The sequence below is a fragment of the Chiloscyllium punctatum genome, chromosome 38 (genome assembly GCF_047496795.1).
Source record: "Chiloscyllium punctatum isolate Juve2018m chromosome 38, sChiPun1.3, whole genome shotgun sequence".
Taxonomy (NCBI): domain Eukaryota; kingdom Metazoa; phylum Chordata; class Chondrichthyes; order Orectolobiformes; family Hemiscylliidae; genus Chiloscyllium; species Chiloscyllium punctatum.
In genome coordinates, this window is record NC_092776.1 from 43,785,917 (window position 1) to 43,800,002 (window position 14,086).

A 14,086-nucleotide genomic window follows, 5' to 3' on the forward strand; every position below is an offset into this window, starting at 1 on the left:
CCACTGTTGCAAGAATTTCTTGACCGGATTTGCTAAAGTATTCGGAATGGAAACGATATTCCAAGAGAGGTACTCGTGTTAATGCTGATGATGCAGGCACAAGGTTTTTTTTGTGTGTTACAAATGCTGGCTGAAAATTACAGCCTGCCGCCATCTACAGGGACAATGGATGTCAGGATTCTGCCAAACCACTATGAACTGGATGGCCTCACTGTTTAGTTTTCACGAAAGGTGACCTTTTTGTTTTTGAGGTGAAACAGTTGCCAAGTGGAAGGTACTGCATTGTACAGATCGCTCATGTGTAGTTGACATAAGGCAACATTGTTAGTAAATAAGCGGTCTCTGTCACCCAAGCTGGCAGTAGCCTAGGTTGTCTGTGTATATCTTCTGATTGTCTGCACACTTCGCTCTTCTGTTTACCTGCGGCGATGCATTTTCATCTCCGTCACCTGAAGGTGGGTCCCTCACGGCGTCTGCGCGTTGGGACGAAGGGGGCGGGCCGACAGGTCCGGGCACGAGCCCCGGACAGGCAGCCAATCAGCAAGCGGCCCGGGGAGGGGAAATTGAAACAGGCGCCGTCGCCCCGCCCAGGCTGATAGAAAGCTCCGGCGGGCCGGAGTAGTGGTGGGGTTGAGGGGGGGGGGGGGAGCCTTGAGCCGCCTCTGAAAGAATCCCTGCACGAATATCGCGCCAGCTCCTGGAGCTGTGAGCTGCACAGGGAGCCTATCCTGAGCCGGACTCACAGCTCTGCACCTGACGTACAACACGGGGCACTGGATCGGCGCCGTCATGCAATACCAGCAGCACCCCAGCTCCTCGGCGATGAGTGCGAACCTGCCTCTGTACGCGCCAACACCGATGCAGGCGGTGCACCCGACCCCATTCTACATCGATGACATCCTGGGACGCAACGGGGCTCCTCACCCGACCAGCGTGGCCCCCGGGCCGGCTCTGCCGTCCCCCAATTCCTCCTTCACCAGCATCGCTTCCCCGTACCGGACTCCCATCTACGAGCCAACTCCAATCCACCCCGCCTTCCACCACCCAGCGTTGACACCGTACGGTAGCAACGCCTTCAGCGGACCCCTGTACCCTTTTGCCAGGACTGTTAACGACTACACACATGCATTCCTCCGACAGGACACTCTGGGTAAGAACCCGTTTCTGATTTCTTCTAATTGCCGGCGAATGTTCTCCTGCGATGTTAAGTCTTCTTGGGAGTCGGTTCTGTTTTTGTTTTGCTCCAGAAATTGGGGGGAATTTCGCACTGGGTAGGGAGTTTTGATGGAGGTATTCGACCTTTCTACTAGAGCGTGTTGGATTCCTTTAGCTGTGCTGAAGGATTAAGTGGGGACAATTCGAACAGCGGTTTTCGATCGCTGATTTAAATGTAAAGTTGAAATCCGTTTCTGTGACTGGCGCCGGTTGGCGATTCAAGACCAGAGCTTGTGGAATGATACTTTCGAGTACAGTTATCGAAACGAACAGGTCCTACTTTCTGATGCAGTGAATATACAGCAATGCGAATACAGAGTGAAATCTCTCCCATTGAAAGAAACTAATAAAGCGGATCATATCTGAAGGTTGCTTTAGGGAGCTGAAAATGAAAATGAAAGAACTGCATTCGTATTTTTTTACACATTACTTCTACCCGGCATTGTCCCCTGGGAGTAAGGGACTGTCAGCGTGTTTTACTTAAAACCGAACCTAATATTCAGCCGTAGGACGTTGCATTTATTTTTAAGATTGTTGCCAAATTATGTTTGTGTGAAAGCCCGTTTGAAAAAAAAACATTCGCTTGTGAACGTAACGAGCTTAACTTTTGTAAATCCGTTCATTATATCCGAATCGCACCTTGGGCTCATTCAACAGCTTGAGTTCTGTGTGGCTGACCTTTTTTCGTTCATACAGGAAGTCTTGAGCTCTCGATAGGAGTAAATCTGGTTACAGAACTGTTAAATGTTTTCCTCTCAGTCAGAAGCAGACTCTTCCCCGGGAGTCGTGCACACTGCTGATTATTTTATCGACATCCTCAATACAGACATATACAGGAAACACTCGGGTTCTGATAGCCGGGATACGTTTTTCTGATATTGTTCATTTCCTCTGTGTGGGATGTGACTTGATGGCAGCTAAAATAGCCAGTTGCTTCCTATTTTTTTTGTGGCTGCTTTGTAGCAATTGAAGCGGGGACTGACGCAAGCGAAACTCTCGGAAAAGAACAATTACGCGGAAATTAGGAGCATTTAATCGCGTTTTGATTCTCGCTAAAAGTCCATTTTTGAAGGCGCTAATTTAGCAAACTCGGCGACGCGGATGAGAATTTCGTTTTGTCGCCAGCAAATGGGCGTTTTCTGGGAATAAAGCAGTACGCATCAGAATAAATACAAAGTAATTTGATAAGCATTAAAAAAAATCACATGATGAATTTATTTGACTTTAACTGGAATGTAAATAAAATTACACTGTTTTCTGGTTTATATTCAACTAGATAGAGTTAGGAGTGTACAGTAAACCAGCTGGTCTCCACACGCAGTTTAAAAACCTTCAGCACTTTTTAAAGATTACTTGGCCTATAATGAACTGTTATATAGAAACCATAAAACAGCCGAGCTCGGCTTCCTTGACTCATTTTTGTCAACGAGCAGAAGGAAATAACAGGCCTTTTGCAAGATAGACCAACAGGAAACACATTGACGGAAATGTTGCCATAGTCCTGAGTTGGTAGGTTTCACACAAACCTTCAGGTCTCGTATGAAATCAGTGTTTTATTGTGAGAAAGAAAGAGAGCCCAGACTTTTTAAGTGTCCTTGTCTTAACTTGCTTTTAGAACGTTTAAATTGACTGTCAACATGAATAAAAACAAGTTTAATAGGTTATAAGAGACAAATAAAAATCAATTTATAGGCATATTTAGCATGTTATATGTTGGTTGTTTTATTTTAATAAAGGATAAATAATTCTGTATTTCCGCCTTCTGTTTACGTCGATCTTTCAACATAAAACGAATATAAAAATCAATATTCATATAGTCCAAATAGTCTTGCTGGAATTCAGTATGTCTTGTTAAAACTGTGATTGATCAAATTAGCACTTGGCGTCATGACCAAATACATGTGTTATCATTCTTATTGTTTCGGTTGATTATTTTCTCTTGCAGGTAAACCGTTGATATGGAGCCATTTTATTCAAAGGCCGCCGCACAAACGGAAAGGGGGGCAAGTTCGATTCTCAAACGATCAGACCATTGAACTGGAAAAGAAATTTGAGACCCAGAAATATCTCTCGCCTCCTGAACGAAAAAGACTCGCCAAGATGTTGCAGTTGAGCGAGAGACAGGTACATGAACAACTGAAAGTGAAGCGATTGAAAAGTCTCCCGAAAATATTTGATCGTTGGCAACTTACACAGACAGCGTGTCTGCATTTTAATAATGCAAATGTTCAATCATTTAAATATTTTTAATAAAAGTAATTGCTAATTTCACGAACAACAAAAACTAACTAGACTCCCCGCCTCCCACTATAATGTGGAATATTATCTCTTCAGATCTTTCCATTTATAAAGTACTTGCAACTGCTTTCAAACTATGACCCCACTACATTTTTTCGATAATTTTAGTTGTGCCACACGTTTAATAATCACTTCATTTTCCTCATTCTGGAGGTTTTGCTAATTCTATGGTGCAAGCTTATTATAATTTGTTTTTTTTTAATGCAAGAACACTATATATCAATTCCAACCTATATCCCTGAAAGCAGCAGTTACGCTGAGTTACACTTACAGGAGATGGTGAGAAAACTCCTTCCTTCACGGTGTTTTGATTTTGTTTTTCTGCAGGTAAAAACTTGGTTTCAGAATCGCAGAGCTAAATGGCGGCGGCTGAAACAGGTAACGGGGAGATGCTGTTCCTACCTATTCTGTGTGGGGGAGAAAAGGGTTTCGTTGTCATGGCAATGAATGTTGCAATGAACTTATCTTTAATGTCGCAGCCTATTATATTTTGTGTGCGGAAGTCATTTGGAAGGCTGTTTAACCTCTTTACCTTGATTGAAAAGACAAATAGTCTTATTGGAATTCAGGATGAAGCACTGAAGCTGCACAAATGTTAAAAGCTTCTAATGTAGTTCCGATATCAATTATTTTGGCCGTTTCGCGTTCTCCGCATTAACAGTCTATTAATTCTCTCGCAATCCCATATGTTGTTTGCCCAATTAATTCTTGCGAACCAGCCTAAATGTCGGCAAAGTATCCTGGCAATTCAAAAAAACATTCATTGTTCCTGTGTTGAACGAGCACGATACATTAACTTACACGCATTACATTAATAGACGCGGCTGCTTCAATTTCCAACTTCTAACGTAGCCGGTTCGAGCGGAAACAGGCTACAACGTTTGCACCCCAACTGGGAACTTAGACCCGGTCTGTCAAACATGTACCTTTTCGCAACACGTCAAGAAGGATTCACTGTCCTCGTTTATCGGTCAGTTTTTAACACGCTCCGGGGTCCCGTTCAGAGGGTAGCTCCAGATAGTTGATTCATGAAAACCAAGTCAGAAGAAATCTTTGCCCAGTCTTCACTGACAATTCAATATTTTGCCATTTCAACCTTATTCTACTCGTAACTCCAGTTAAAAATGTACTTTTACTATTATTTGAAAAGATTAACTTCAGTAGCCTCAAGACGACAAACCTATAATTTAACAGCCGAATAATTTAAGTGGCATAACCTGGACTGTTCGCTCTTAATTGAGAACGGCACGGTGGCTCAGCAGTTAGCACTGGGGTCCCGAGATCGATTCCAGCCTCTGGCGACTGTCTGTGTGGAGTTTACACATTCCCCCCGTGTCTGCGTGGGTTTCTTCCCACAGTCCCACAATGTGCAGGCCAAGTGGATTAGACATAACGCAGGCGTGGCGTTCTATAGGGATAGAGTACAGATGGGTCTGGGATGCTCTTTGGAGGGTCGGTGTGGATTCGATGGGCCGAATGGCCTGCTTCTGCACTTGTTGGGATTCTATGGAGAAACAAATTAGTCAAAGTTAACTTAAATATCAAAATCAGGTTCCTCAAGGCCCTTACTCTGCTGACAGCTATTCCCTACGCTAGGGTAAGTATACACTACAATGGCATTCCTGATATAGTACGAATACATTTTACCCAGTCCATTTGTAGTTGAATTAATTTTAGCACCGCATGGAGATTCCGGTTCTGTAAATGAGTTGACAATAACCTTGGGTGGTATCTGCTAAAAATCTGAAATTGTTGTGTAAGTACGAGAAAATATTTTAAAATTATTTCCAAGTGATCAACTCTAGATAGTTATTTTTAATCAAAATGTGCAGAGACACGTCACTGGAATATGTGCGCTTGTCACTGAGACCCTGCACCACAAGAGCCCTGGATTAAGGCTGTGTGTTAGGCTGCCAGATTTGTCTTTGCATGAGGCCAGCAGCCACGAAGCCTGATGAGATTCAAACTCATGCTCTCCTCAAATATTCATAGGAACAGGACTAGGCCATTCGACCAGCTCCAACATCAACTGTAGATAAGCTGACAATTATAATATAACCTTTCATCATTCAATGGCATCCCATCCCAGCCAAAGAGGAAAGAATTCATTTAAAACAAAGCCCCATTGAATTCACATTGGAGGCTCCCTAATGGCGGACTGCATAAATGTGACAGTGATGTAGGAACATGGAAGCAAGGCCGAAATTGCACTATTGCTTTGCTAAGACACCTTGCAATTATATAAGTAACTGTTACTTATGCAAGGATTGCTCTTCGAGTTGATCAACAAGATTTTTTCCTTTTTAATCCTCCCTAACTCCACAGGACTATTAGGCAGTGCAGAGGGCCAGGCAAATGATTCCGTGTCTGAGGGAGAGGAACTCATTCTGGCACATATGTTACTTGTTGCCTTAGCCCATTTGGCAGGATTATTTGTGTTGATTTTTTCTACACAGCCCTTCTGAGAAGAAACCATCGATTTGGTTGATGCCACCAGCCTCTTAAGTTTCAGTGTGGCAAAGATTGCATATTGAGATAAATACAGAAAATGTTGGAAATACTCAGCTATGCTCGCAGTATCATTGAAGAGGGAAACAGATTTAATGTTTCAATTCGACGACTTTTAATCAAAATCATTGCAAGGTTTCCGGCTCATCCCTGTAGTACTAGGGGCCGCAAACTCACAATGCAACCTGACTATTATATACCAGGAACATGTCAGCGAATTGATTGATAATCTCAGGTGGATCAGAACATTTTTAGTGTCTGGCAATCAAAATGTGCATCAGAAAATGGGCGGGATTGTAACAACTTAAAGCAATCCTATTTGGATATTAATCACAAAGATATAAGCAGTCCAGAAGCTTTACGCTCACGCTTCAACATATCAGTTGAACTGCTCTGTTGCAATTTTGCGCTCAATTTTTAACATTTATATAAATTAAGTAGAAGTCTAGCGCATCTCTAACAAAAGGCAGTGGCCAAATGCATTATTTACATAATGGTAATGAATCGTCCAGACTATTTTTAATGTTGTAAAAGGGCTATAAATCATGAACTTTCAGTCCAGAAGTTGTCTTGACTATGTTACTCTTCGTACGCTTAAGGTAAGAATAGAATTTTCTTTTAAAAATAAAAACAGGAAAATCCTCAAGGGGCCAAAAGAGAAGAATCGGAGAATTCTGATCAGTCCATCGAAAGCCAGTGTGAGAAGCGTCGAGAGAGCTGTCTGAGTCCGGATCTGAATAAAGCGGTGTTTTTGAACGGCTCGCAATGCTCGATCTCCCCGGCTTCTCAGCAAAATGAATCGGAAGTGTCAGAGGACAGCGATGAGGAGGTAGATATCGATGACGACAGGAGTACGTATCCTGCAAATGTATAATTGAACCCACTGGGACAAAATTCGGTTGGAGAATGGAAGGATAGTGGTTTATCCTTGCACTTTACTGGGAACCGGACTGATAGGTAGGATCAGTTTCCTACAACCTCAATAATGCGAAGAATGTATAAGGAGTGAGATTCAAAACATTTTTGTATGGATTAATGTTTAGTAAACAGACCCGTGCTTGCGGAATCTAAATCCGATTCAATGAAGGATTGTTTTTAACTCGAAATAACACAGTCTTTTATGTATGTACAGTACATAATTTTTGTAATTCAAATATTTTAATACTCATGTACAGGACATGTTTTTGTTGTACTATTCAATTTTGTAAGAAAATTGTTAACTGCGAAAAAAAAGTCGGGTAATTTATACATCCAGCCAAAATAATGGCGTCTGTGAACTTAGTAGCTTTCAGTAAAAGTTTGTCAGTGGTGACATACCTCATACTCCAAAAGTATTGTGTATATTGTGTAAATATGTGTTTTGTTGACGCTCACATGGCTAATAAATAAAAAAAAACATGAAGTTACTTATCAGTTCAATTGTGAACTTTATTATTCTGACTAAACCTATTTACTGCAGGTACCATTTACCAAGAAGGTAAGACTTGTGGTCTTGTTCTTTCTTATACCTAGCAATAAACCTATGACATTGGAATATCATTTAGCTTTTGCATTAGTTTACCCACATTTTTATTTGTAGGTGTACATTATATATAGGAGATGGATAGATAGATCCAAGAGTAGACAGAAAAAGTGTATCGAACAGCAACCTAATGAATCAACACACATTTCCATTTCAATAATATTCCAATTATCTTCCAGTTTAACAGCATTTCGCAGCATTGGATAAAAACAAGAGGGTGCAGGAAATAAATATTATAGATAAACTGTGCACAGGTATTTAGTTTAGGAATTGGCCATGTGTCACTACCTTAATATGAGGAGGTTTGCTTTATTTAAAGTCCACAGCATTCACAATTTTTCGAACAGTAACATACATGTGTTGTTACCTTGCAGAATCACAATGCCAGTGAATCGTTTTAACTTCATTTTCTGTAATGTAAGGTAAATTCTTCTTTTCTGTTGAAATGACATTAAATAGTATTATATAGTATAAACTGGAATTTTGGAACATATATTTTTCAGTGCAGTCCAAATGTTTTTCTCATAAAGGCTGCATAGCAAAGCTGAATGATTTTGTTTGATTAGGTTGTCGGGTATGAATATAGCTGTAAATTATCTTTGCTCTTTTCGCTCCAGCAACTTGTTCTATGATATAAGAATGGATTATACTAAAATCTAATTCGATTTAAAGTCAAAACCAAATGTTTTTTAGAATGTTCCCCAATTAGAAATATACTGCTTAGAATAGACCTGAAGTTAACAGCAATCTATTATTTTTAACTTGCATAATATGAAAAGAGGCAATAAAACTGAGAAATTGTTGTTTAGTTAATTATCTGAATTGATTTAACTTAGCTAAATATTAAAAGTTTTCCCTAATTGAATGTCAGTTCAAATCTTGTCTGAAAATTGTCCTGAGGCATCATTTTGTTAAAATTTAAAAATACTTTTTCAGCTGTAATTTTATTTACATTGAAGGAAGGGTAGGACAAATAAGCACTTTACAATTCCAGTTCAAATCACCTTGGCTCCAGTACACTGTTACATGAGTTGCTTAGAGCCATCTGAGACCTCCTTGTTTTCAATTGCTTCATCATAAAGTCAAAAGTAGGAACGTTTGGTGATGATTGCACTGCATTTAGTTCTTTTCATGACCCCTTAGGTAGTGAACAGTCCCTGCCTATATTCATCAAGAACTGAACAAACTTTCAGACTACAGTCGTAAGAAACATTAGTTACTCTCTGTAATAAGAGAGAACCTAACCAATTTCCCAAATCACTCAATAACATTATCATTGGTAAATCCCTTCCATCAGCAACTGGGGTGGCATGGTGGCTCAGTGGTTAGCACTGCAGCCTCACAGCTCCAGGGATCTGGGTTCGATTCCAGCCTTGGGCGACTGTCTGTGTGGAGTTTGCACATTCTCGCCATGTCTGTGTGGGTCTCCTCTGGGTGCTCCGGTATCCTCCTACAGTCCCAAGATGTGCAGGTTAGGTGGATTGGCCATGCTAAATTGTCCATAGTGTTAGATGCATAAGTCAGGGGTAAACATAGGGAAATGAGTCTGGGTGGGATACTCTTCGGAGAGTTGGTGTGTACTGGTTGGGCTGAAGGGCCTGTTTCTGCATTGTAGGTAATCTAATCTCTAATCACAATTGATCAGTAGCTTAACTAAACTAACCATAATAAAACTGTGACTAAAATAGCACGTCAGAGATTGGGTAATCTGTGAAAAGTGGCTCAATGTCTGATTGCCCAACCCTTTCCACCATATTTAAGGTACAAGTCAGAAATACAATGAAATTCTCTCCATTTGCCTGGATGAGTGCAGTTCTCAAAAATTTGAACACCATCCAAAACATAGCAGTCTCTTTCATCAATACCTTACCCACCACCTTCAGCACTCAATCTCTCCAACATTGGCACACCATCTTTGCTATGTATTCCACTTTCAAGATGCACTACAGCAGTTCATCACGTTTCCTTTGACAAGTCTCTTCCAAATGTACTATTACACGTAGAAGTATAAGGGGACCAGGCAGACACGAACAAATCTTCTCTGGTATAACCTCAATATTTTAGTATCATCCTTGTTTTATTTTGCACTCTCTCAAGTGCTATCCTTTTCATAACGTGGATGACAGAACTATACATGGTACTCCAAGTCTCTGTAGAACAGACGAACTGACAATCTGAAGAGACAGAGCCCTGAACCAAGGCATTATGGAAACTTAATATAATTTTGCTTCTTCAAGATTGGGAATAATGAGTTATGGTAAAATAAACCATTGTGGTGCCTACCTTAGTGTCCATTATGCCCTAAAAACAAAAAGTCTAGTGGACCAGAAAGTTAAAAATAAATTCTGCTTTGTTTGTGTTGAGCTGAATTTCCAATTGGATCTTGGGTTGGTATCAGTTATCTCCTTTCAGAACCAGAAAGGAGCCCACTAATTAGGATAACATTATGTCATTTGGATGCAGATATAATTTTCACATTGTTTGCACCTCCATAATTCCAGTTCTGAACTTGCTCACAAACTGTAGCTATTACTTCAATTTAGATGCCAAATTCAAAGTACATTTATAAATTGACCAGTAGTTGCTAGCTGGTGCAGTGCTCTGTCCCAAATGCAAAGATAAACTCCAGCTTTTTTTCTTTTCACCATGAACTATCTTCTTAAATTGGCTTCCTCCACTTTCACCTCCAAAATTCAACATAAGAAGCATATGGATTTCAGTCTTGACCATTTTCCTTCTTTCCCAACTCCACGTGACCAAATTCTAATGAGGTTCCCCCTTGACCTTTAAGTTGCCTTCTATTGTCTGTCCTCTTTAAGCTCAACCACAGCTCTACATTCTTCATCATCCTAAAGTATTTAATACCATCAAAATGCACCCATTCCTGACTTCTTCAATGCAGTGTGTTGACAAATGCTTGCTGCAGTCATGAGTTTTGCTCATGCTAGTTCTCCATTCTTCCATAATATTACCCTGGCAATGATTGTTTTGAAACCATAGCTATACAGGGTAGGACTGGTCAAGACACATGTAAAACATTTACATACATCTGCTGAATAGGCATGCAATGAGTTCTAATTTCTTTGATTATCAAATATGCTACAAGAATTGTATACATTTCTCTAAAATAATAATTAATGTAGATGCTGATGCATGCTATTAGATTCTGAAATATTCTAATGCAAGGTAATCTAGTATCCAGAGACCCAGTAATGGTCTGGGTACCTGAGTTTGAAACCCAATTGGGCAAATGGTGAGATTTGAATTCAGTAAAAATCTGGAATTAAAAGTCTCATGATGGCTATGGAACCATTATTGATTGTCAGTGGGTCACTGGTGTTATTTAGGAATGGAAACTGCCATCCTCACCTGGCCTACAGACTCACAGAAACATTGTTGACTATTAACTTCCCTCTGAAATGGCCTAGCAAGCCACTCAGTTATATTAACCACTAGAAAGGAATTAAAGAAATGAAACTGAATGGACCACCTGGCCTCAACTAATGCTCCAGAAATAACAGTAGTAAATACAACTTATCGACCCTGCAAAGTCCTCCTTACTAACATCTGGGGCCAAAATTGAGAACTATCTCTCAGATTAGTCAAGCAACAGCCTGACATAAAATAAAGAATTACAGGTGCTAGAAATCTGAAACAAGCAAAAAGCAGAATTTGTTGAAGAAACTCAGCAGGTCTGGCAGAATCTGTGGAGACAAAAATGGTAGACTGGGTCTGCACTAGTTGGTGAGAGACCCACCAAGAGAGAAAAACATAGAGAAATGCATCCTTACTAATCTACCTGCCACAGATGCATCTGTGCATGACAGTAGAGTAAAAGTGACCACCACACAGTCCTTGTGGAAACTCTTCAATCTTAGAGTACCTTACATGGTGTGTGGCACTATCATTGTGCTAAATGGAAAGGACTTTGAACAGATTTAGAAATTCAAGGCTGGGAATCCATGAGATACTGTGGGCCATCAGCAATAGCCAAAATGTATTCCAGCACAATGTGCAACCTCATGACCCAGTATATCCCCACTCTATTGTTACCATCCAGCAAAGGAATCAAAATAAACAAAATCAGAAATTGCTGGAGAAACTCAGCAGTTCAAGCAGCAGCCAAGGAGAGAAGACAGAGTTTAACATTTTGAGTCTGGTGACCATTCTTCAGAACTGATAGCTACAACAAAAAGACTGTATTTATGCTGATGTCAGGTTGTGTGGGAAGGAAGGCATTGATGGAGATAGATGCCTGAGAAAGAGGGAGAAAAAGTGGTGGGCAGACAAAGGGATAGTTTATAGAAGGCAGAGAAGAAGAGAAGCTGGATAGTTGATAACAGTGGCTGTAAGTAGATGACAATAGGTTCGCTGTACTGAAAACAGCCTATTTCATGACAGGATCTGCGTTGTGGAGGTGATTAGTAGACACAAAAGGAGGTGATCATACTCTAAAATTGTGAAACTTGATATTGAACCCTGAAGGCTGCAAGCAGAAAATGAGGTGCTATTCCTCCAACTTTACTTGAACCTTTGTAGTAGACCTGAATTAGGGGAACAATCCTGGTTCAATGGAAAGTGCAGGAGGACATGCCAGGAGCAGCACTGGGCATATCTGAAAAAGAAATGTCAACCTGGTGAAGCGAGAAAACAGGACTACCTGAGTGTTAAACAGTAACATCATCAAGTAATAGACAGAACCAAGTGATTCCACAATCGACAGACCAGAACTAAGCTCTGCTATCTTGTCACCTCCAGTCTTGAATTGTGATGGACAATTAAACAACTCAATGGTGGAGGAGGAGGCTCCACAAATATCCCCATCCTCAATGATGAGGGAGTCCAGCACACCAGTGCAAAAGATTAGGCTGAAGTATTCACACCAATTTTCAGCCAGAAGTACCAAGTGGGTGATTCACCCCAGCTTCCTTCAGAGGTCCCCAGCATCCTAGATGCCAGTCATCAGGTAATTTGATTCTCTTGATTTGATATGAAGACAAGGTTGGAGGCACTGAATCCTGAAATGGCTATGGGCCTTGGCAATATTTGGCAATAGTACCGAAGACTTGTACTCCAGAGCTCATTTTCTCCCCTAGCTACAATGTTTCAATCGAAAAACAACATCGGCACCTATTTAACAATGCCAAAAATTGGCCATGTATATCCTGTACACATAAGGCAGGACATATCCAACCTAGCCAATTATTGTCCCATTAGTATACTTTTGATCATCAGAAAGTTGATAGAAGGTATCATCATCACCAGTTTTATCGAGCAGAACATGCTAAGCAATTACCCCTGGTCCCTGAAGCTCAGTTTGTGTTCCCCAGAACCACTCATCTCTTGACCTCATTTTAGCTTTAGTTCAAGCATGAACAAAAAAAACTGAATTCCAGAGGTGAGGTCTGAGTGACTGTCCTTGACATCAAGGCTGCATTTGACTGAATGTGGCATTAAGGAGCCAAAGCAAAACTGGAGTCAATGGCTACCAGGGAGGAAACTCTCCATTGCTTGGTGTCATACCTGGCAAAATAAGAAAATGATTTTGATTGTTGGGGAAGAGCTCCAGGAGTTCCTTAGGAGAGTGTCCTCAGCCCAGCCATCTTCAGATGCTTAATTAATGACCTTCCCTCCATCATAAGGCCAGAAGTGGGGATGTTTGCCATTGATTGTGCAATCTTCAACACTATTTGTGATTCCTCAGATACTGAAGCAGTCCATATTCAAATGTAATGAGATCTGGCTTGGGCTGACAAGTGGCAAGTAACGTTCATACAGCATGGTTAATGCCAGGCAATAATCATTTCCAATAAGAGACAATCTAATTGTCACCTCTTGGTATTCAATTTTATCAGCGTTACTGAATACATCACTATCAACATCTTGGGGTTATCATTTACCAGAAATTGGACTGGCTTGGTCATATAAGTACTGAGGCTACAAGAGCAAATCAGGATCTAGGAAATTCACAGGTAATAATTTTCCACATGACTCCCAAAAGCTGTCCACTATCTGCAAGGTACAAACCAAGAATGTGATGGAATAGTCTCCACATGCCTGGATGGGTGCAGCTCCGAAAACACTCAAGAAACATGACAGTATCCAGGACAAAGCAGCCCACTTGATTGGCACTGCTCCCACAAACATTCAGTACTTCCATCACTGAGGCTGATTAACATTAGTGTGTACCATTTGCAAGATGCACTGCAGAATTGCACTAAGGCTCTTTAGACAGCACCTTCAAATCTCACAACCATTACCAATTAGAAGAACAAGCTTAGCACATGCATGGGCACAGCACCGCAAATTCCTCACCAAAGCACTCACCATGCCAACTTGGAAATATATTGCCATTCCTTTAGCATTGCTGAACTCCCTCCCTATTGTTGGTGCCCCTACACCAGATGAATTGCAGTAGTTAAAGAAGATAGCTCATCACCATCTTCTTAAAGGTTACTAGGAATTGATAATGAACATTGACACAGCCAGCAATGCCCATATCTCATGAGTTAATTTGAAAGAACTACCCAAAGGCTTTTTCCA

General features: G+C 40.8%; 1 protein-coding gene across 1 annotated transcript; it reads left to right on the plus strand.

The window, feature by feature from the left end:
* Positions 1 to 645: 645 nt before the first annotated feature.
* On the plus strand, positions 646 to 7,427 carry hhex (hematopoietically expressed homeobox). The gene is made up of 4 exons (XM_072557735.1): positions 646 to 1,150; positions 3,161 to 3,339; positions 3,841 to 3,891; positions 6,656 to 7,427. Exons 1-4 carry the CDS (start codon positions 790 to 792, stop codon positions 6,893 to 6,895), a joined length of 831 nt encoding a protein of 276 aa, XP_072413836.1. The 5' UTR covers positions 646 to 789; the 3' UTR covers positions 6,896 to 7,427.
* Positions 7,428 to 14,086: the final 6,659 nt, after the last annotated feature.

Excerpts from the sequence above, each read along its gene's own strand:
- hhex (XM_072557735.1), top strand. The coding sequence starts at position 790 with ATGCAATACCAGCAGCACCCCAGCTCCTCGGCGATGAGTGCGAACCTG. Across the intron at positions 3,340-3,840 it reads TGCAGTTGAGCGAGAGACAG|GTAAAAACTTGGTTTCAGAA; the intron begins GTACATGAACAA and ends GTTTTTCTGCAG. Across the intron at positions 3,892-6,655 it reads AATGGCGGCGGCTGAAACAG|GAAAATCCTCAAGGGGCCAA; the intron begins GTAACGGGGAGA and ends AAATAAAAACAG.